We start from the raw sequence: 23,500 nt of genomic DNA, 5'->3' as shown, positions 1-23,500 counted from the left end.
AAGGCGGATTCCTGCATGGAGCACGGGGTTGGACTTGATGGCCTTAGAGGCCCCTTCCGACTCTGCTATTCTATGATTCTAACCGGCTGGAAATCTGGCCAGGGAAAGCATTTCATGACTTTTAGCACCACCACCGAAAAGCCGCCGTTTCAGCTACTCGCCAAGGGGAACCTGCCTGAGGCCGAGGCTTCTGAGGATGAAATGGTCAGCCTTGCGGAGGCTCAGGTGGGCAAAGGCACATCCTTATTAGCTGAGAAGGCAAAATGTTTGGATTTGTTACAAGCACGGCGCTGTGGCACAAATGTGGTCTTGGTAAAGTAACAATCCCCAACCTGGTGTCTTCCAGATGTGTGGGAATACAACACCCACCACCCACGTTAGCCATGCTGGCAGGAAGTGGTGGGCATTGCAGCCCACATCTAGAGGGCAGCTGGTTGGAGAATGCTTGTTTGCATTATCAATTTATTTCATTTCTATATCACCCAATAGCTGAAGCTCTCTGGGCGTTTCACAAAAATTAATGGCTGTTTGCAGGGGTTTTATGCTATGGGTGTGTGTGTGCGTATGTATGTATGTGTGTATGTATTCTCACCTCCCCCCGCCCCCCCGCCCCCATTGCTCCAGGGGCTTCTGCAATATGAAGGGATAAAGTTTTGCCAAGTTGCCTCAGAGCCTAAAAATAAATGGTGGTATTTTTAACCTTGGGAGACCAAGGAGGGGGTTGGAGTGAAGTCATTTTAGGACACCCAGAAAGTAAATGTGTGTGTGTGTGTGTGTGTGTGTGTGTGAGAGAGAGAGAGAGAGAGAGAGACCTACCAGGAGACCCCGCTCCACAGTCTCAGGACTTTGTCTCACTCTGATTACTTAGGAAGTTAAGTCACTCTGTACATGCTCCAGGAGCTCTGGACATCTGGTGGGGGGCGGGGTTTCAGCTCAGGCAAGGGGTGGTGGAACCTGGGTTCCATCATGCTGGAAGGCTGAGGAGAAAGAAGGGGGGGGGTCTTTTCAGTGGAGGGGGGTTGTGGGTAGAAGCAAGCAGAAAAGCTGCATCTTCACTTGCAGAGTACAAACTGAATAGAATTTATTAGTGAGGCGGGATGTAGAAAAAGGCACGCGGGGGCGACTTCACGTGTGAACCGCCCAGTGGTTTGCCCTGACGCGTCCCTTGGAAACGGGCCTTACTGAAGACACGTGTCTGTGAAACATCCCCACGGAAAGTGCTGGTCCAATCCAGGTCAGGCTTTCCATCCTCTTCTTCTTTTCCTTGTCTCCAGAACGTAGGAAGAGCCCGGACGCCGGATCAGACCCAGGGTCCATCTAGTCCAGCACTCTCCGTTGTTCACACAGCTGCCCCAAAGCCGAAGAACATCAGAAGAGCCGCGCCGCCGGGCAGCGTTCCCACGTGCCCAGGTCCGCCGGCGGCCGCGGAAGAGCCCCGCGCGTGTTACCCGCGCGCGCCCTTTCGGGGAGGGGCCCGCGTCCAGCCGGGAGCCCCCTCGAAGGGGTTAACCGGGACTCGGGCGCGGCCCCTCCCCTCCCCGCCGCGCGGCGCCCTGCTCCTCCTCCGTCCCCGAAGCAGAACAAAGGACGGCAAGCCCGGGCACGTCGCGTTCACACGACCGGCGGCGCCGCCGCTTCTGCCGCCCCGCGCTTCGCTTTCTGTTCCTGCCAGGCGGGCGGGCGGGCCTCGCCCCCTTCCCCGCCCCCCAGGCCTGGCTGAGGATGATGCCGCCCGCCCCCCCCCCGCGGGGGAGGGCCAGTGGGCGGCCCCTCCCTCCCCGCCGGCCTGGCGGCCTCTTGGCTTCATTTCTCTCCGCCTCCCTCCGCGGCTGCGGCTCCTTCGGAGGCTCCGGGGCGTGAAGGTAACCCGGGGGGGGGGGGCAGGTGAGAGATACCCAAGCAATGGGGGGGGGGTCCTTCCCCGGTTTCCTCCCCACCACCACCACCCCCGGGCTCTTTGGAAAGAAGCAGAGATCCCCTGGGCAAGTTGGGCATCCCCCAATTCCCCCCCCTCCATCAAGTTCCTTGGGGGGGGAGTCTTCCCGGGGGTGGGGCGCGCTAGCTGCTCTTGGATGAATGAGCTCCGCGTGGAATAGATGGGGGATTTTTGCACCAGCTGCCTTTCTAACCGCCTCGGGACAACCTGGCGCCCAACCTGACTTCAGTTCCCATCAACCCCAGACAGGCACGGCCAGGGCCGCGGAAAGCTGGGCGTGGTAGTCCAACACATCTGGAAAACATATCTAGGCCAGCCGTCTCCAACTGGGCACGGTCCAGATTTGTTGGACTGCAACTCCCATCATCCCCCGTGCTGGCTCAGGAAACCATCTAGACCGGTGCGTCTGTATTTGCTCGCTTTGCAAATAAACCCAAATTGGGGGGGGGGGCGGAGGCTCCCTATTTTACCCCCCTATATATATATATAAATAAATTTCCTCCTGCAAGCTGGGCGGGCCAGGGGCGAGCGGGCGGGGGGTCTTCTGCAGAGGGCTGGCAAGCAGCAGCGGAGGGTGCCGCCTTGCCTGCGGGCTTCTGGGCTACCAACACTCCCAGCCCCGGCGGGGTTCCAAGCCCCAGGCGGGCACCCTCTGCGCGGAGGGGGGAGCAGCCACCAGACCCCACCCGCTGGTTCGGATTTGCCTTTGGTTGTTTCGTTAGCAGCGCTGCATCATCGAAGCGCCGCCTTGGTCTGTCCTTTGTCCGCCCATCATCACCCCTTCGGCTCCTCTTCCTGATCTTTGTTTTCCTTTCCTTTCCAGCCCCTTTGAACCCAGACTGACCTGCCCTACAGGGTTGTTGTTGTTGTCACTGTCACTTAAGGATTGCAAGAAGATCAAGTGTTCTGAACTCTTTAAAGTGCAATAGAAACTGCTGATTGTGTATTATTCCTTTCCTCCTCTTCTTCCTCCTCTTTTTCACAGTCATCCAGGCTTCCTTATCAATACTGTGCGGCGTTCAATTCACCCATCTATTTCTTATCATTAGCTATTCCGCCTGACAAAGCGTTCTGTGAAACCCAGAAGTCTGCATACTCCTCCAATACCTTAAATTGCTCCAATTAGAAAACTTGTTTGACCTTCTTTGTAGTTCCATCATCGTCGTCATCATCATCATCATCATCATCTCATTCAGTTTACTTTTCTGTCTAACTTAGTTATTCCCCCCTCCTTGCTGGGTCTCTGCATCCCCCACTCAGCATGCACCGCCTGGGGGATGCTGGGAATTGTAGTCCAATGTATCATAGAATCATAGAATAGCAGAGTTGGAAGGGGCCTACAAGGCCATCCAGTCCAACCCCCTGCTCAATGCAGGAATCCACCCTAAAGCATCCCTGACAGGTGGTTGTCCAGCTGCCTCTTGAAGGCCTCTAGGGTGGGAGAGCCCACAACCTCCCTAGGTAACTGGTTCCATTGTCGTACTGCTCTAACAGGAAGTTTCAGGAAGGCATCGGCTTGCAGAAAGCTAGCATCGTTGCTGTTGTTGATTCTTTGTGTGCATGGTAGTTTAGAGAAGCAAAATGGAGGGGAGGTCTCTGCCCTCCAGGAGCTTACAGCCCCGTTGTAAACACCAGCCTCTGCTTTGGGCTGCGTTGGTAGCGTTAGGGGCCACAAGTGTGATGGCGGGTGTGGAACGCAGAGAGAACTAAACAGGAGATGGGGTGCTGTTTGTTCCTTAGAGCTGGGGGAAAGGGGGGGTGGGGGCTGCGATCCCTGGGTTTAGCCTCCGTGTGTGTGTGTGTGTGTGTGTGCGTGAAAGGATCCTGGACTCCTGCGTTTTGCCCGAGGGGAAGTGCAGAGCTCCTACGAGGGAGAAAAGACCCTCTTAACCACATGTCGTTTTTTTTTTCCTTTAAAGCAATCCGTGACATTATTGCAAACAAACAATAGATGAGAAGGGTGGAAAAAAGATCGCTGCAGCCAGCTGCTTGGAGAGATGCCCGAATTTCTCTTCCCACACAGAACCCAGCCCAGACCCAAAGGTCATGGCATGGTGGGGCGGGGTGGGGGGTTCCACGTGGTCTGGGGGGGGGTGTCGAAGGCCCCAGTGGGAAAAGGAAATCCGAATGGTCTCCCACCATCGCCAATCTCCATTCCAGAGCGAAAGTCTGGATCCGTTTCCCCCCCCCTCCCTCCCTCCCCCCCCCCCCCCGCATGTGGAGGAGAGAGCTCCTAGCTGGTGCTTGTCCCTGCCAGTGCCAGAAGCTGCCCCCCCAACCCCCCCCACCGCCACCGCCTTTCGATGTGGTTTTCAGTAAGAGCTGGGGTTTTTATTTTTACTTAAAAAGTCATTTGTGTTGCTGAAGAAAGGCAAACTTTGTGCTTGTTTTGAAAAGGCCAAATTTGTAAAGGGATGGGAGGGACGAGGGAGTCCGGAGCTGGCTGTGTGGGGAGAGTGAGGTCTAATGGTTAGACCAAGGCTGTGAGAAGTCCTGGGTTCCCTGGGAAGGGAGAAAAGTCTAGTAAGCTAAACCAAGAGCAGCCACAAAGCCAGGAAGAGGCCTGCCGGAGGAAGAGGGTGTGGGGTGAGGGTGTGTTTGGGGGTGGCCTCTTCTGCTTTGCCCTCATTCCGTCCTGCTGTGTGCACTCCTCGGCCTCCCCCTCCCAGCTTCGCGTAGGACTTGGCAGCCATGGCCCTGTCGATTTGAGGTGGGGGATCCAGTTTCACATGAATCACGTGTACTGCTTAGCCAGGAGAAGGGGGGCATTTCTGAAACGCCGCACTCTGGAATTGAACCAGAGGAAGCATTAATGCAGGAATCACCCGCTGGTCTTCTAAGCATGGTTCTGGTTGGATCTTTTTGGAGGGGGGTGTCAGGTGCTGCATTTGTGTGTGTGCGTGCGTGCACATGCCGGTGTGTGCCTTTTGCATGCAGCTCTTCGTGTGCGTGCGAGTTACACAAATCTATGTGCGGCCAAAAGGCCTGGCAACTTCTAAAATGTATGTCTCCAAATTTCTCCGCCTTGTGTCCTGTGACTGTGTGCGTGCATGCATGTACCACTTTGTCCTGGTGTGTCTGTTTTCAGTTCTGGGAGGGATTGAGAAACTCCGTGGAGGTTTTTGTGCGCTGTTGAGCCAGATTCAGTTTCTGCACAGCTGCGATGTCCTGTGAGTGTGTTCAGTCATAGAATCATAGAATAGCAGAGTTGGAAGGGGCCTCTAAGGCCATCCAGTCCAACCCCCTGCTCAATGCAGGAATCCACCCTAAAGCATCCCTGACAGATGGTTGTCCAGCTGCCTCTTGATTATTATTATTATTATTATTATTATTATTATTATTATTATTATTATTTATTTATTTATATAGCACCATCGATGTACATGGTGCTGCACAGACCACACAGTAAATAGCAAGACCCTGCCGCATAGGCTTACAATCTAATAAAGTTGTAGTAAACAATAAGGAGGGAAAGAGAATGCAAACAGGCACAGGGAAGTATAAACAGGCACCGGGTAGGGTGAAGGAGCCCACAACCTCACCAGGCAACTGGTTCCATTGTACAGTCAATGGTGTCTGCTTTTTTGCTGTGTGTGTGTGTATGTGAGAGAGAGAGAGAGAGAGAGACTGTAACTAGGTTTAATTTCTCATTTTGGGGGTCGTAGTGTTTGGCTGCAATTTATGTATATCTGCTTTAAGCTCTCTCTAACTCCAGCATGTGCACATTTGGTTCTCTGCGCATGGACGCGTGTGCAGATGCGACTCTGGGGTTGCCACATTTTCTCTTGCACGGCTCCTGCTTTGTGCTTGTCCTTCAGTTCAAACCTCACCAACCAAACCCATGAAACAGAGATGGAAAGTGTGCTTGGTTTTCTATTTTTGGTTTCAGTCTGGGTTTCTGGGTGTGTGTTTTTTTGCTGGGCAGATACATTTTGATCTTGGTTTCTTGCTGACAGGCCCCTGATGGCATTGTGAGGAAAAACCCGAGAAAAAGTTTGGTTCAGCAGAAATCGTAGAAGAAGTGTGTTCGATTCTAAGAGGGCTGCCAGGTTGTCTTGTGCAGCAGGTGCAACAGTGAGTCAAGACAATTCCCAGCAGGACGTTCTCCTGTGCATGGCGCATTGAAATGAACGGGAGATGTGCAAGACCATCTCCCGCTCATTTCACTGCACCATGCGCAGGAGACAAAGGGATTATACCCATTGTCTTAAGAGAATGATCTCTTGTTGTTGTTGGTTTTACAATAAACATATTTGTGAAAAATGGCAACTACCCAGTGAGCGGGGGTGCGCATGCAAAGGAGAACGCATAGCAAGTGGATTGTGCAATCAGGATAGTGAAAAAAGTGATTCTCAACCGCCTTCGGTGCCCTGTTTCGGGTTCTAAGATTTACCCAGATATCTCTGTGTTGCTGTGCTTATCTGGATGCCAAGAAAACCTTTCATCCCCAAATGATACCATCCTCTTCCCCCCTTTGCAGGGACCCACGGATGGCAGGAGGTAGCTAGTGCGGATCAGAAAGTCACCGGGCCTGGGGTTACCCCCACCCTGCACCCCTGAAGGCAGAGACATCATGGCGGCTCCAGGTATGTCCCCCGTCTCTTATCCCCACCTTGTAGCTCACCATTACGCTTCCAAATTAAGGAGGAAAAGTGGGGAGGGAACGAAGCAGTATTTTTCTACTTGTGTAGCCATTTACACAGATATTTTGGGGTGGGTGGGCGGGTGGGGGAGGCATCCGATGCATTACAATATTTAAATCCAATTCAACCGTGCCAAAGTTAACCATCTAAGAACGTAAGAAGAGCCGTGCTGGATCAGACCAAGGGTCCAGGCGGTCTACCTGTCGACCAGGAACCCACAAGCAGGACACGGTGCAACGGCACCCTCCTACCCATGTTCCCCAGCAACTGACGTATATATATATATAGAAGCTCACCGCCTCTGTTCTGCCTGAGATGGTGCAGAGTTGATTCATTCTCTACGAGACGCAAGAGGACTCGAGGTTTCGTACAGCGGGCCAGATCGAACTACGGCCCTCTGGGACGCCATTAATTTTGCATGGGGCCTTCGGTTCCCACCCCTTTCGCCGCCCTCCAGGCTTGCTTAGGCAGAGCGTTAGAAGGTGCCAACTCCATGGCTAAGCCTTGGCTAAGCCGGCCTCTCAGCTGCAAAGGCAGCTTTCTGTCTGGCAAGGCAAGTGGAGGGGAAATGTTTCGGGACGGCCAGATGGATTGGCAGTGGGGAAGGCACGCCAAGGCCAAAGAGGAAACGCCACGGATTAGGCAGCGTTGCGCTCAGTGGTTTCACGTTCTGGCTCTGTGTAAGGCAGGGCTGGTGCCAGACTGTTTTGCGCCCTAGGCAGGTGAGCTGCTTTCACCCACCCACCCCAGCGTACCTAGGCGCAGGGCGCCATCTCGCCCGCCCAGCCGAAGTGAAGCCAGGACGCTGGAGTGGGGGTGCGGGCGTGGCTTTGCTTCACTTCGGCTGGGTGGGTACCCAGCCGAAACGAAGCCAGGACGCTGGGGCTGGCGGGTGGGTGGCTTCAGAACGGTGTGCCTAGAAGCCGCCCTCTCAGAGCCGCTGTGGAAGAGCAACTTCCGGGCGCGCCGTTCCAAAGCCGGTCCCCCCACCCCAGCGTTCTGGCTTCGCTTTGGCTGGGTACCCAGCCGAAGCGAAGCCAGAACGCTGGGGGGGGTGGGGGTGGGCTTTGCTTCGGCTGGGGGGGTTGCCCAGCCGAAGCGAAGCCAGGATGCTGGGGCGGGTGGGTGGGTGGGCGGCTTCGGAACGGTGTGCTTGGAAGCCGCCCTCTCAGAGCCGCGTTCGGCGCCCCCCTTACCTCGGCGCTCTAGGCAGCTGCCTGAGTGGCCTCTATGGTAGCGCCGGCCCTGGTGTAAGGCAGCTTCCAATGGGTGCATTTTTAAACATTGCACAGGCCGCACCGACCCCAAACTGGACTGGAGGGCTGTGTGTGTGGAGCATGGTTCCCCTGAGGAATAGCTTTTAAAAAATTGGGGCTTTTTTTCTTTAGAGAAAAACAACCTGGTAATGATGGGAGGCGTGTGTGGTGAAGGTTTATAAACCACTCCTTTCCCCAATCTGGTACCTTCCAGATGTGTTGGTTGGGGGAGGCTCTTCAGCATTTAGGGCAGCCTTCCCCAACCTGGTGCCCTCCAGATGTGTCGGACTACAGCTCCCAGAATCCCTCTGGGAGGTGTGGGCCAACTCATCCGGAGGGTGCCAGGCTGGCGTGGAAAATCAAGGGGCAGATCCAGGAATGCCCATTTTAATGCAATGCTGACTTAATTTATGGGAATTAGTGTGGTGTAGTGGCTAAAGTGTCAGATTGGGAGTTGGGAGATCCGGGTTCTAGTCCCCTCGGCTGTGGAAACCCACTGGGTGACTTTGGGCCAGTCACAGACTCTCAGCCCAGCCTACCTCACAAGATTGTTGTTGTGAGGATGAAATGAGGAGGAGGATGTACGCCGCCTTGGGTTCCTTGGAGGAAAAAAGGCGGGATATAAATGCAATAATATTTATTTATTTATTTATTTAAAATATTTATATCCTGCCCTATGTCACTAAGATCTCAGGGCGGCGTACAGATAAAAACATACAGTATAAAACAATAAATATACACAGTTAAAAACAAATTAAACCATAATCCAAGTTAAAACAATATATAATTTAAAAGCAATAGATACAGTTAAAACAATGTGCCAGTGAGTTTAACCATCAAAGGCTTTGTTTAAAAGCCATGTTTTTACTTGGCGTCGAAATGCAATCAATGTCGGCGCCAATCGGGCCTCCAAGGGGAGGGCATTCCACAGTGGGGGGGCCACCACAGAGAAGGCCCTCTCCCTTGTCCCATCATAACGTATACGTTGCATTGGTGGGATGCGGAGAAGGGCAGAATTTATGGAGCCAGCCTCAAGATGTGGCGAGGGACCATCCGCTTAGACGACTTTAGAAGGGGATCCAGTTGACTCCCTGGAGGTCTCTCAGCCGCCCCGTTCGCTCCCAAGTGAACGGCTGCGGGGAATAAATGCGGAGGCTTAGGTGGACCGTTGCGTGTCAGTTTCCCAGGGAGGCCACGGCCTGTGCATCATCGATCGCTGTTTGCGCTCTCTCGCTTTATCTCCGTCCTCTCGCCTGTCGGCATATCCGTCTCGCTGCTGATATTTCTATAATATTGATGCTGCCGCGGCTCCAGACGCCGTAGAAATGTGTTCCCCCCCCCTCCCTGGTCCTGTCTCCCGGCCTGTGTCTCCCATCCGTCATTTTGATGGATGGAAGCCTGCGTTTGTGAGCGCTTCTCTGCTGCCTCCGTTTTCTGTCTTGGAATGCAAACGACGGGCAGTGGGTGTGCTGCCGGTGGGCGGGGGTGGGTGGGGTGGGGGGGGGGGAAAACCAGTTACAAAGAACTTAGAGCCGACACCGCCTGAAGCCGGCCTCTGCCCCGTCACACGGTTGGCTTGTCCCTCCTTCGCCACGGCTGCCTGGAAAGCAGAGCGTGAAAGAGGCGTTTCGCAGCCCAACCCAGCTTCCCTGTGGCATCTCTAGCCGGTGCCCCCGCTGCGATGCTCCCCCCAGGCAGGGCAGGGCCCTTTGTGACGGGGCTCAGCTGGAATGCAGCCGGGGCGCATGGATGCTGAGTCACTTTCCCTGTCCTCCCTGCCTACTGTTCAGCACACCTATGAGCAGCCGGTGGCCCCAGTCTGGCTCTCTGTTTTGGGCAGGGGGCTGCCGTTCCCTTGGTTTCTCCCCCTCCCATTTCCCTTCTCCTTTATCCTCCCCCGCCCCCGCTCTCCCAACATCTCTTGGCTTCCATTTGCCCCCTCTTCCCTTTCTCTTGTCCCTCTTTACCCCTTTACCTCACTTGACCCTTTCCGTCTAGTCTGAGTTTGCCCTCCTTCCCCAGCCTAATGCCTTCCAGATGTAACTCCCATGGCCTCCAGCCAGCTGGCTGGGGATGATGGGGGTTGGAATCCAACCCAGGTTAGGGGAAGGCTGCCTCACACTCGCCCCTTGTTCTCCTGCCTTCTTCTCAGCTTAGCCTTGGGATGAATGAAGGAAATAAAAATAAAAAGCAACATCTCCTGAGCATGTGCAAAGCGCACTTTTCTTTTGCTCAGTAGCTTCAGTCAGCCCCCCGCTCTCTGGGACCAGGGAGGAGGGCTTCCTTTGGTCCAGAGGTGGTAGAGATGAAGCCAGCTTGGACTCCGGGCACCTTTGGTTCAGAAAATAAAGCACTTTTTCAATCTGTTTACTTTCTCTTTCACTCATCACCCCCTGCAGTGTCCCCCCCCGCCCCCACCCCCATATTTGGAGGTGCGCCACCCCTGGGCTCCCATTCATCTCCCATGCTCAATAGCCATTGCTTCTGGATCCGCCATGTACCCACCTGGCCTTTTTTTCTTTTCCCTTTAAAAAAACCCCCATCTAATCTCACGGAAACCGCCCCCCCCCCCCGCTTTCTCCTTTTCCACTCCTCCCTTGTTTCCATTTGCAATTTCCTTTTTGTTGTTTTTCTGCTTTACTCACACGGGGACCGTCCTTTCCTCCTCCTTTCACAGTCTCTTCGAACTCATGATTCCTGCATTGTGCAGGGGGTTGGACTTGATGGCCTTGCAGGCCCCTTCTATGATTCTGTGATCTGCAGCGTTTCTCCGTTCCTCCATCCTTCCGTACCGGGAGCCCCCAGATGGCTGTCCAACGTCCTTTATCATCCTTTATCTCACATTTCGACAGGGGGGGGGGGGCGGCTTTCAAATAGGCACGCCTTGTCTTTTGGGGGGTGCGGCAGGGAGACATTTCGGCGGGGGGGGCGGCTTTCAAATAGGCACGCCTTGTCTTTTGGGGGGGGGGCGGCAGGGAGACGCTGGCTTTTAACACCTCCTGCTTTGGAAACCACAACCCCCAGGTTTCCTCTCTTTATGGGCGGGGTGGGTGGAAAAGAATTGCATTCTCTTTTTAAAGTTGCAGGAACAATTTTAGGATTTAGGGCTGTCTCAGCCAACCTGTTTCCCTCCAGATGCGTTGGACTGCAACTCCCAGAATCCCCCAGCCAGCTCTGCTGGCTGGGGGATTCTGGGGGTTGTAGTCCAACGCATCTGCAGGGAGCCAGCTTGGGCAAGGCTGATTTATAGATGAGTTTTAACCACCCTCTTATTTTCTGTCTCTCTCTCTCTGTACCTATAGGTTACCACGCTCCACAGCCAGGCTATCCTGTTTCTCCCCCGTACCCGGTGTCCCAACCCCACCCGGTCCCCTCTGCTCCCAGCCCAGGTTTCAGTGTCTACCCACCCACCAGCCCTGGGGCAGGGCAAATCATTCCCCCCCAGCCTCCACCCCGTGGCTATCGAGAGCACGCAGCGACCCCTCACCACCACCAAGCTCCGGACCCCCATGCTGCCGTCACCCCCTACATACCCGTGGCCACCAACATCCCTCCTGGCTTGGAGTACCTTGCACAGGTAAGGCCTCGCTTTGCTCAGAGGTAGAGCGTTCGCTTTGCAGGCGGACGGTTTCCGTTTTAATCCCCGACATCACCAGTTTTTATTTTATTGATTACGTTTATATCCTGAATTTTCCTTTCTTGCAAAGAACCCAAGGTAGCGCACATAATCCAGCTCCTTAGGCTGAGATTCATTGACTGGGTAGGCTCAAAGTAAAAAAAAAAAAAAGCAAGTGTCCGTAATTTACCGGTTGTTTGGGTGCTTGGGGGGGTGGCGACAAGAGAGAGGGCCTTCTCTGTGGTGGCCCCCCAACTGTGGAACAATCTCCCTGACGAGGCCCGCCTGGCGCCGACATTGTCATCTTTTCGGCGCCAGGTCAAGACTTTTCTCTTCTCCCAGGCATTTAGCAATATGTAACGAGCCTGGGTCTGTTCTTTTTGGCTCATTGTTTTTAAAGTTAGTTAGTTTATTTATTTATTTATTTATTACACTTATATACCGCCCCCATAGCCAGAGCTCTCTGGGCGGTTTACCGAAATTCTAAAATTGAGATTAAAAACAAGTGTACAAAATTTAAAATTTTAAAACACAGAACGTACACACATAAAGCATTAAAAACCGTTAAAAAAACCTAAACACGTGGGTGATAAAGATGTGCTGCCATATGCCTGGGCAAAGAGGAAAGTCTTAACCTGGCACTGGAAAGATAGCAGCGTTGGCGCCAGGCAACCCTCGTCAGGGAGATCGTTCCAGAGTCTGGGGGCCACCACTGAAAAGGCCCTGTCCCTCGTTGCCACACTCCAAGCGTCTCTCGGAGTAGGCACCCGGAGGAGGACCTTAGATGTTGAACGTAGTGACCGGGTATATTCACGTCAGGAGAGGCGTTCCATCAGGTATTGTGGTCCCAAGCCTTGTAAGGCTTTATAGGTCAAAACCAGCACCTTGAATTGGGCTCGGAAACATACAGGCAGCCCGTGCAAGCAGACCAGAGCAGGTGTTGTATGGTCGAAGCTTCTGGTTCCCGAAATCAATCTGGCCGCTGCATTTTGCACGAGCTGCAGCTTCCGAAGTTGATATAGTGGTTTTAAATGTATGTGAATTTTGCATGGCGTTGTGGTTTTTAATTTTTGTATATTGTTTTTAAATGTTTTTATCTTAGGTGAACCGCCCAGAGAGCTTCGGCTATGGGGCTGTATATTAATGCAATTAATAATAATAATAATAATAATAATAATAATAATAATAATAACAACAACAACAACAACAACAAAAATCTTCCTCCAGTTAGCTTTAAAGAACGTATCTTTTTCAATTTCCATTTTGATGACTTCTGCGCTAGGTAAAAACCCTGGAGCACCGCTTTACCTTGAGGCAATGCTACCAAGCACATCACACATCAAATACTGTAAACACATTAAGCACTATATTATAATAATAATAATAATAATAATAATAATAATAATAATAATAATAATATAAAGTCGTAAGCTGTAAGAGGTCAGCTGGATAGCTTTTTTTATTTATAACTTTTTTCCCTTAATTTTCTTTCTTTCTTTATTACATTTATATACCGCCCCACAGCCGAAGCTCTCTGGGCGGTTCACAAAAGCTAAAAATAGTAAACATTAAAAGTATACAAAATTTAAACACCATCAGAGACATAAAAAACAACAGTATAAAAACAGCAGCATCCATTTAAAAACAACAGTTCTGGGGGTCCATTAAAAAACGAACTTAGCGTTGTTCAATGCCGTTAAATGCCTGGGAGAAGAGGAAAGTCTTGACCTGGCGCCTGAAAGATAGCAGCATTGGTGCCAGGCGAGCCTCATCAGGGAGATCATTCCACAGTCGGGGGGCCACCACCGAAAAGGCCCTCTCCCTTGTTGCCATCCTCCAAGCTTCCCTCGGAGTAGGCACTCAGAGGAGGACCTTAGATGTTGAGTGCAGTGTACAGGGAGTTTCCTGTCGGGAGAGGCGTTTAAAGAGAAAAATAATGGATATCCTGCTACTAAGCAAAAAGCTGTGATAAGTGAAACCTTGTGCTTGCCCTGCGGTGCTGCGTAGCGCACGGCCGCTGGTCAGGATGTGGCTTGTGAAAACTGTAGCCCAGGGGCTGGAAGATCACGGTTTTGAGCAATGTCTTTCTCAGCGGACATCCGTGGGCCCTATAAATCCCCTGGGTGGCCCTGCGAAATTGGGGCACTCCTCGCCTTTAATGCTTACGTCGGTTCTTAGGTTCACCGCTTCGGTAGTTTCGTTGGTGAAATCCCCAGAATGGACAGCAATTCAGTCCTGAGTGGTTTATAGAAATGGTTGGCCCACCCTCTCCTCTCATTCTCCCCCCACGCCCCGGGCCCCTGAGCCTTTGCAGCCAACCAGCATTTTCATTTCAGTGATCAGGCAGAAACTTAATTTCAGTGATCAGGCAGAAACTTAACCTTCCTGGATGCGGCTGCCGCAAGGTGTGTTGCCTGCCATTGTAGTGTTGCCTGTACAAAAGGGATTAAGATAATCCGGGTGGGGGAGACGAAAGAGACCACACCCTCCTTTGAGGGAGGGGCAGTTTAGGCATGTTCCTGAGACTGTTGGCCGCCCCCCCCCCCCCCCCCCGGCATGCTGAAGCAAAGGGGGTGTGGGTGTCTGGTGCTGGATCTCCCAAATGGAGAACTGCCGGGGAGGTTCTATGGGAGCCTGGCCTTCTCCCTGTTCTTAGAACAGCCTTCCTCAAGCTCACATCCCCTAGGTGTGTTGGACTACAGGTGTGTTGGATTACATGCCTGGGGATGATGGGAGCTGTAGTCATAGAATAGTAGAGTTGGAAGGGGCCTATAAGGCCATCCAGTCCAACCCCCTGCTCAGTGCAGGAATCCTCCCTAAAGCATCCCTGACAGATGGTTGTCCAGCTGCCTCTTGAAGGCCTCTAGGGTGGGAGAGCCCACAACCTCCCTAGGTCACTGATTCCATTGTCGTACTGCTCTAACAGTCAGGGAGTTTTTCCTGATGTCCAGCTGGAATCTGGCTTCCTTTAACTTGAGCCCGTTATTCCGTGTCCTGCACTCTGGGAGGATCGAGAAGAGATCCTGGCCCTCCTCTGGGTGACAACCTTTCAAGTATTTGAAGAGTGCTATCATGTCTCCCCTCAACCTTCTCTTCTCCAGGCTAAACATGCCCAGTTCTTTCAGTCTCTCCTCATAGGGCTTTGTTTCCAGGCCCCTGATCATCCTGGTTGCCAACACACCTAAAGGATGTCAGCTTGAGGAAGACGGTCTTAGATGTACAAACTGCTTTTTGTCCACAGCCTGGATCCAACAGTGCTCCTGACGGCACAGTCGCCAGAGTGCTTTGGCCTTGAATCTATTTCAGAATTTGCTTTTTCCAGCGTTTGCCTTTAGTTTGCATCGGTGCTATTTAACACATGTCTGGATCGATGTGTAGTGGGGTGTTGGGTTTTTTTGTAATGCTGTCTCTATTCTCTCTCTCTGATTTTCAGATCGACCAAATTTTGATACACCAGAAAGTGGAGCTGGTAGAAGGTAAGAGAGAGACGACAGAACGGCGTGCACATGGGGCTTTTTCTAGCCAACAGCCCCCTTTCGTACAGAGGGACCAATGGTGTTGTGCACTTAAAACTATTTCCATTCTTCCTCTAGCGCAAGTATCGCACTGCTTGCTTGGGTGCCTGGGTGGACGACTTTCGCTGAGAACTGAACCGGGAGGGGAACGTGTTCCTGTCAGTACTGCTAAATCTCTGAAAGGCCTTGCGCACCATTAGCCGTGATATCCCTCTAGACTGCTTTTCTGGGATGGGACTTGCAGGGCCTGCTTTACAGTGGCTCCAGTCCTTCTTGAAGGGGCAGTTTCAGACGGTGACTCTGGGGCACCCTTGTTTGATAGCATGGCTGCTGGCTTGTGACGTCCCTCAGGGTGCCATTTTGTCTCCCGTGCTATTTAAACAAATGTATGAAACCACTGGGCGAGACTGTCTGGAATTTGAGGGTTTGGTGACACCAGTATGCTGATGAAACCCCATTCCATCGAAATCCAAGGAAGCTGTTCCTGTTTCTCAATCAGTGTCAGCTGTTGGTAAGGGGCAGGATGAAGGAAATTTAATCGAGACAAGACAGAGGTGCTCCTGGTCAGACAAAAGGCAGGTCAGGGAATAGGGACCCACCCTTTGCTTGATAGGGTTACACTCCCCCTGAAGAATCATGCCCACAGTTTGAGTCTACTCTTGAACTCGGCCCTGAACCTGGATTTTATTTATTTATTTATTTATTACATTTCATAGAATTACAGAATCATAGAATAGCAGAGTTGGAAGGGGCCTCTAAAGCCATGGAGTCCAACCCCCTGCTCCATGCAGAAATCCACCTTAAAGCATCCCTGACAGATGGTTGTCCAGCTGCCTCTTGAAGGCCTCTAGTGTGGGAGAGCCCACAACCTCCCTAGGTCACTGGTTCCATTGTCGTACTGCTCTAACAGTCAGGAAGTTTTTCCTGATGCCCAGCCGGAATCTGGCTTCCTTTCACTTGAGCCCGTTATTCCGTGTCCTGCACTCTGGGAGGATCGAGAAGAGATCCTGGCCCTCCTCTGTGTGACAACCTTTCAAGTATTTGAGGAGTGCTCTCATGTCTCCCCTCACCCCTCTCTTTTCCAGGCTAAACACGCCTAGTTCTTTCAGTCTCTCCTCATAGGGCTTTGTTTCCAGACCACCCCATAGCCGAAGCTCTCTGGGCAGTTTACATTAAAACATTAAACATTAAAAATCGATATACAAACTTTAAGAACAAAAAAAAGCAGTCAACATACAAAGGCAACCTCCATTTAAAAACAGCTTTGGAGGCCAGGTCCCAGGGGTGGCCAAGAGTGCATTTGCACAGCTGAGACCGGTGCGGCAACTGGGCCCATTCCGAGAGATTTCTCATCTGGCCATGGTTGCACACATAGTTATATCCCGTTTGGACTGCTGCAATGCCTTCTGCGTGGGGCTGCCTTTGAAAACTGTTCAGAAATTTCAACTCGTCCGGAATGCAGTGGCCAGAGTATGGACCAGGGTCTGTTGCAACAAGCCCGTGTCTCCCTGGTTATAACAGCTTCGCTGGTTACCAGCCTGCTTATGAGCTCAATTGAAAGTGCTGGTTATGACTCACAAAGCCCCACATGTCTTGGGACCAGGTTATTTGAAAGGCCACATTCTCCTGTTCAAGCCTGCCCAGGTTTTAATATCCTCAGGAAGAACCTTTCTCTGCCCCACTATCCGTGCAAGACGGGGCCTTCTTGGTGGCTGCTCCCAGGTTTTGGGACTTGCTGCCAAGTGAGACTAGTCTAATTCCTGTCCTCCTTCGGCAGAGAAGACATTTATATTTAGACAGGCTTTGGGCCTTTAAGCTGACTTCAGTTTTGCTAAAATGGGTTTTAACTGGTGGCTGCAGTTTATTTTTTATTTGTATTAATGTGTGTTTAATTGATTCGCTTTAAGGTTTTGCTTTATTGTATTTTGTCATTGTTAGATATCTTGAGCACTAGTTGCGGTGGGAAAGGCAGGATACAAACTTAACAAGTAAATAAATATTGTGAGACTTTTGACCTAACATAACTAAATCGCTCTCTTCAAAGCAGCCTTATTTATTATTATTGGGTCAGCCGTTCCAATTCTCCTCAGAGACTGAAGGCTGTCCGCTGGTGACGCTGAAAGGCAGCCAGGGCAGTTGAGTGGCCGTATTTGCCGTTGTCTAGGGTGACCCTATGGAAAGGAGGACAGGGCTCCTGTATCTTTAACAGTTGTATAGAAAAGGGAATTTCAGCAGGTGTCATTTGCCTGCATGCAGCACCTGGTGAAATCCCCTCTTCATCACAACAGTTAAAGCTGCAGGAACTATACTAGAGTGACCAGATACAAAAGAGGGCAGGGCTCCTGCAGCTTGAACTGTTGTGATGAAGAGGGCATTTCACCAGGTGCTTCATGCATACAAAGGACAACTGCTGAAATCCCCTTTTCTGTGCAACTGTTAAAGATACAGGAGCCCGGTCCTCCTTTCCATAAGGTCAGCCTACCGTTGTGTGATGCGCAAGGCGGCCATGATTGTTCCGCTGCCGAGGCTGGAATGTCTGTGGCGGTTGCTGCCGATGCTGCCGGAGGAGGCCTCCGTCCGCCCTGTTTGCTCGCAGGCCCCTTGCGCCACCGGGGTGACTCCACCGGCCCTCCGCTTTCCTCCCCAGCTTTCATCGGCTTCGAGGGCAACAACCACTATGAAGTGCGCAACACCCTCGGCCAGCCCGTCTTCCACGCGGAGGAGCGGAACGACTGCTGCACGCGCAACTGCTGCGGCTCCTTGCGCCGCTTCTCCATGCGGCTGGAGGACCCCACGGGGCGCGAAGTCCTGCGCATGGTCCGCCCCCTGAAGTGCGTCAGTTGCTGGTTCCCTTGCTGTCTGCAGGAGGTGAGGGGCAGCTTTTCTTGTCTCCGCCCCGCTGGGGCTTCCGCCGGCCAAACGGCCTTCACTCTGCCCACGAAATTTAGCGCTGGACACCATTTCTAGCGGTGTGGAACCTCTTGCAGCCCGAGGGCCGAATTCCGCTGGTGGGCGGGGGGGGGGAAGTCCTACATCTCCCAGTATCCTCTAGCACAGCCTTCCTCAACCTGGAGCGCTCCAGATGTGTTGGACTGCAACTCCCAGAATGCCCCAGCCAGCTCTGCCTTTGTCGGAGGCGAATCAGGCCGCCTCGCTATTGCTTCTACGCTCTGAAGCGAAGCAGAGCACAGCCCTACTTTATAGCGCTTTATAACTGTTTTGACCGCTGTATCTGGCATGCGTCCTGGGCCCCAACAGTTTTCAAAACTGTTAGAAAGCGCTTTAAAGTGCTTTAAAGCAGAAGTGTGGATCCTGCTCCAGTGTTCTCTGTTTCTGTCCTGCCTTAAGACTTTGTTGGGTCTTTCCCTTTCTGCTGCTGTCGTATTGGGCGTGGGGGAAGCGCCAGGAAAGCTGTCCTCAAGCAAACAGGCCCCGGGGGCAGGGGGCAGCAAGCGACTTTTTCACGTGCGAGACCCGCTCTCTTCTTCCCGCAGCTAGAGGTCCAGTGCCCCCCTGGCACCACCATCGGCTACGTGCAGCAGACCTGGCACCCCTTCACGCCCAGATTCTCCATCCAGAATGTCGAGAGGGAGACGGTGCTGCGCGTTTTGGGGCCCTGCTTTGCCTGCAGCTGCGGCGGGGACGTCAACTTTGAGGTGCGAGGGGCTGGCGGGAGACCCCAAGCGGAAGGAGGCACAAAACTGGGTGGGATAGCCAATACCCGGGAAGACAGAAACAAACTTCAACGTGATCTTGATAGGCTGGAGCGCTGGGCTGAAAACAACAGGATGAAATTTTACAGGGATAAATGCCAAGTTCTACATCTAGGAAATAGAAACCAAAGGCACAGTTACAAGATGGGGGATTCTTGGCTCAGCAATACTACAAACGAAAATTGTTGTAGATCACAAGCTGAATAGGAGCCAACAGTGCGATATGGCTGCAAGAAAGGCCAATGCTATTTTGGGCTGCATTAATAGAAGTATAGCTTCCAAATCACGTGAGGTCCTGGTTCCTCTCTATTCGGCCCTGGTTAGGCCTCATCTAGAGTATTGCGTCCAGTTTTGGGCTCCACAATTCAAGAAGGATGCAGACAAGCTGGAGCGTGATTCTGATTGATCACCTGAAACCCCTTCTTCCAACCCAGGGGGAGCAGGGCCAGATGTGGCAATTTCTTTCCAGTGGTGTAGTGGTCAATGCGGAAATGTGAGCGCTCAGCATAACAGTCCCTATAGCCACCCATGTTAGGCATGATAAGAAAAGGAATTGAGAATAAAACGACCAGTATCGTACTGCCTTTATACAAATCTAGGGTGTATTCTATGATACACCCTAGGTTTGATACACCCTAGATACACAAATTCTATGATTCTATGATTCTAAGACAGCTCCTCTTTCGGAGAGTGTGTCTGTCTCGAGGGCCTTTCCTTGAAACAAAAGGCGAAGACTCTTGTTTTCTGGGACTCGGAGACGCTTGCACGTGGGGTCCGTCCCTGGGACTCGGCAGTGGGTCTCTAGGGCCGCTCTTTGTACGGCCACTACCCGCGTTGGCCTGTGTGGCCGTTCCCTGTGCTGAAGGTCAGTCACTGACCACCTGCCCAAATCTCTCCCTGCAGGTGAAGACGCGCGACGAGTCCCGGGGCGTTGGGCGGATCAGTAAGCAGTGGAGCGGACTTCTCAGGGAAGTCTTCACCGACACAGACAACTTTGGGATCCAGTTCCCCATGGACCTTGACGTGAAGATCAAGGCGGTGCTGCTGGGGGCATGTTTCCTCATTGTGAGTTTGGGCTCCACAAAGGGCGTCTCTCCTCACGGGGGCTGCTGCTGTCCTCGACGGAAGTCAGAAGAAGGAGTGGGTTTGGGCAAGGGGAACTGAGGGTGCGGAAGAGCCTTCTCCAACCTAATGAAGTTCACTACCACAAGATGTGGTGATGGCCACCCATGTGGATGGCTTTAAAAGGGGGTTGGATAAATTCCTGGAGGAGAAGGCTGTCCATGGCTACTAGCCCTGATGGCTAAGTCCAACCTCCAGTATCGGAGGCAGTAAACCTGTGTGCACCAGTTGCTGGGGAACATGGGTGGGAGGGTGCTGTTGCACCCATGTCCTGCGTGTGGGCTTCTCATCTATAGCTGGTTGGCCACTATGACAACAGTATCCCACAGTATCCACTAACATTGTTACCTTTTCGACACCAGGTTAAGACCTTTCTCTTCTCTCAGGCAGTTCACAACATGGGCGGAGTTTGTGTGTTTCTAACTGACCCCAGAATAGCTGTTTTTACAAGGATACTGTTGTTTTTATGCTTCTTGTGTTTTTAGATTTTGTATATTTGTTTTTAACGTTTACTGTTTTTAACTTTTGTAAACCGCCCAGAGAGCCTCAGCTATGGGGTGGCTTTATTTATTTATTTATTTAAAACATTTGTATCCCACCCTATATCAATAAGATCTCAGGGCGGCGTACAGATAAAAGCATACAGTATAAAACAATAAACATACACAGCTAGAAACAAATTAAACCATGAACCAAGTTAAAACAATATATAATTTAAAAGCAGTAAAACTGTTACGTCCAGTTCTGGGCTCCACTATTCAAGAAAGACGCAGACAAGCCGGAGCGTGTTCAGAGGAGGGCAACCAGGATGATCAGGGGTCTGGAAACAAAGGGCTATAGAGAGAGACTGAAGGAACTGGACACGTTTAGCCTGGAGAAGAGAAGATGGAGGGGAGACTGTTAGAGCAGTGCGACAATGGAATCCGTTACCTAGGGAGGTTGTGGGCTCTCCCACCCTAGAGGCCTTCAAGAGGCAGCTGGACAACCACCTGTCAGGGATGCTTTAGCATGGATTCCGGCACTAAGCAGGGGGTTGGACTTGATGCTCTCCTCCCAGGGGAGAGCATTCCACAGACAGGGTGCCACCACAGAGAAGGCCCTCTCCCTTGTCCCATCATCGCACATGTGTTGTGCTGGTGGGATGCGGAGAAGGGCTCCTCCAACAGATCTCAAGTCTTGGGCAGGCGTATAAATGCAATAAATTTGGTATATAAATGCAATAAATAAATAAACAGAGTGCTGAACTAGATGGACCCTTGGTGTGATCCAGCATCAGGGCTATTCTTAAGTTCTTAACCTAGAACCCTCTAGATATGTTGGACAACAACTCCCACACTCCTCAGCCAGCTGAGGAGTGTGGGAGTTGTAGTCCAACCCATCCGGAAGCCACTAGGTTAGAGAAGCACGATGCAGAACATGCTTGGATTTTTTTTAATTGCACAAAGGTTGCAATTAAGGGACTAGCAACGAGTATCTCTTGGGAGATGGCGCAGGGACTTCATGCTTGTCCCCTCTTCACCTGCAGGATTTCATGTTTTTCGAAAAGACGGGAGAAGTTGGACAGAGGAGTTCGGTCATCACGAGCTAGAAGAAACTCAGGTCAAGGTTCCTCCCCCCCACCCCCCGACGGACCCTTCCCCAGTTCTGACGAGAAGGGCTGTGAGCGTAAGCAAAGAAGTGACTCACGACGGTGTCTTTGCGTGTGTGTGCGCGTGCACACGGGTGTCCCCTTTTTGTCTGTCCTGCATGTGGATTCAAAGGAGGATTTGCAGTGCGATGGCTGGCTTAAAAACATACCAGGTGCTGGTTCTGTAGCTACTTATCTGTGGACCCTGGCCAAGGGGGCCAGGACCACAACTGCTTGAGAAAGTGAGGGAAAGGTTTCGGGGGTCCAAGATGTTTTATTTTTCCTGCCTCGAGCTTTATACGACAGCCCGCGCTCATGCGACTTACCCGGGAGGACGGGCTCCTGCACAGGCCTCGTGCACCAGATTTGCTTGTCTCCTATTACACGTTGCGTTTAGCGTTCCCTCGCCTCCCCACCCCACGATTGCTATATCAGCACCTCCTTGGCGGGCTCCGGGCTGCCGACAGTCTGCTCTTTGTGTCGTTAGAGCTGCCCCATGGCGAGTCGGAAGGAGCCGCTGCGCTGAAACGTTTGCGCAAGTCCTATGGAGCTTGGTTGGTCCCATGTCAGTGGGGCGTTGAATCCGCTCTGGGTTTCCGTCAGAACTCTGAAGGAAGTTCTTCAGAGTTCTGACAGAAACCCGGAGCGGATTCAACGCCCCACCGACATGGGACCCACCAACCTCTACCGTGCAAGTCCATCTTGTCCATTCTAAGTTGTGAATCCACCCCTGGGGAAGACGTTTGCGGGTGTCAGGGAAGGCTGCCTGGAACGTGAATCCATGTGTGTGCGGCAGGGCCTGGATCGGGACCCAGGTCTGCGATCGCACCGGGCCGGCTTTCATCTCCCTGGCAAATGTTTCGACAGCAGCCGTCTCCGCGCCTTTGAGTTCCAGAAGTCTAGAACTACACCTTCTATAATCCCTGTCCTTGGCTACACTGGCTGGGGCTGATGGAAGCTGTAGTCCAGAACGTCTAGAAGGCGCCAAATTGGGGAAGTCTGCTTTGAGGGGACGCTGAGGCCAGGAGCGAGCGTCCCCCTTAAACCGTGCGTGTGTGAGTGCAAAGGAGCAGTGTGTCTTTCAGCAGGAGGGGGCGTCCGTGTTTCTGCCTGGTGTGTGTGAGTGTGTAAGTGAACCGCCCAGAGAGCATTTGCTATTGGGCGGTATAAAAATGTAATAAATAAACAAATAAATAATGAGTTGGGACCGTGTGGGTAAAATCCCTCCTATATCCTACTTAGAGTAGACCCATTGAAATGATGGTGACCGAAGTGTGATTCATTTGAATGGGTCTACCTAAGTAGGACTTAATGCTGTTTTTTTACCGCGTGTGCGTGTCTGAGCATGAGATTTAGGACCCCTGACAGCAACACAACCACTCAAGGCAGAGGCTTTTGTGCCAGGGGTGGGTGGGCGGGCAGACAGAGTTTTAAAATGTGGGGTGCACGATTTCAAGCCTGCTAGACCTTCCTCGATCAGGTTGAAATCTCAAGCTGGAACAGAAGGGGGTTGCGGTGGTGGAAAGGATTGGGTCCCCCTCCCCGCAAATATGAACCTTGGCAGTGCACCCTGAACATTAGCCAGAGTGTCCCAAATAGAAAGTTTCACGAGGGAAAAGGCCAAGCGCCATAAAGAAAAGCTGCAGGCATATAAAGAGCATATTTGGCCGAGGGAGCTGGAATTGGAAGCCGGTTCAACAAAGCTGTGTGTGTGTGTTTGCAAGAGAGCACAGAGCGTGGGATGTGAACTGGACGGAACGTGAGTGGCGGTGAAGCAAAGCTCCTGTGTGTGTGAGAGAGAGAGACAGACAAGTCATACGTGGTTCTAGCTCCTGCCCAAATCTCCCTTCTTCAAACCTGGGCACGGTTTTGCCGTCAGAGCTTGAGGCGCCAGCCTTCCAAGATCTCCTTTCGCCTTCAACCGAGATGCCTCACTGCTCCGTAGAGAACGCCGCTGGCTATCGACGCCACATTGCCTTAACCGCAAATGCTGGGAACAAGACCCTCTTCTGTATACTTTATTTGGGGGGGGGGGGTCCCCGCCTGTAATGCCGGGTCTGCGAGGTGCGTTT

The 23,500-nt window shown here is 52.2% G+C and overlaps 1 protein-coding gene across 1 annotated transcript; it reads left to right on the top strand.

Annotated features, from left to right (window-relative positions):
• Positions 1-1,773: 1,773 nt before the first annotated feature.
• On the top strand, positions 1,774-22,006 carry PLSCR3 (phospholipid scramblase 3). The gene is made up of 8 exons (XM_063138656.1): positions 1,774-1,862; positions 6,417-6,522; positions 11,138-11,412; positions 14,885-14,927; positions 17,614-17,834; positions 18,461-18,622; positions 19,583-19,744; positions 21,327-22,006. The coding sequence occupies exons 2-8, from the start codon at positions 6,510-6,512 to the stop codon at positions 21,387-21,389; spliced, it is 939 nt and encodes a 312-aa protein (XP_062994726.1). The 5' UTR covers positions 1,774-1,862; positions 6,417-6,509; the 3' UTR covers positions 21,390-22,006.
• The last annotated feature ends 1,494 nt before the right edge of the window (positions 22,007-23,500 follow it).

Source organism: Elgaria multicarinata, chromosome 11 (assembly GCF_023053635.1).
Source record: "Elgaria multicarinata webbii isolate HBS135686 ecotype San Diego chromosome 11, rElgMul1.1.pri, whole genome shotgun sequence".
Taxonomy (NCBI): Eukaryota; Metazoa; Chordata; class Lepidosauria; order Squamata; family Anguidae; genus Elgaria; species Elgaria multicarinata.
This window is presented reverse-complemented; position numbering and strand designations above follow the sequence as displayed.

Bases quoted from the DNA above. Each gene is read 5' to 3' on its own strand.
- PLSCR3 (XM_063138656.1), top strand. The intron at 11,413-14,884 runs GTAAGGCCTCGC...TCTGATTTTCAG, and splicing joins GCTTGGAGTACCTTGCACAG to ATCGACCAAATTTTGATACA. The intron at 18,623-19,582 runs GTGCGAGGGGCT...CTCTCCCTGCAG, and splicing joins GCGGGGACGTCAACTTTGAG to GTGAAGACGCGCGACGAGTC.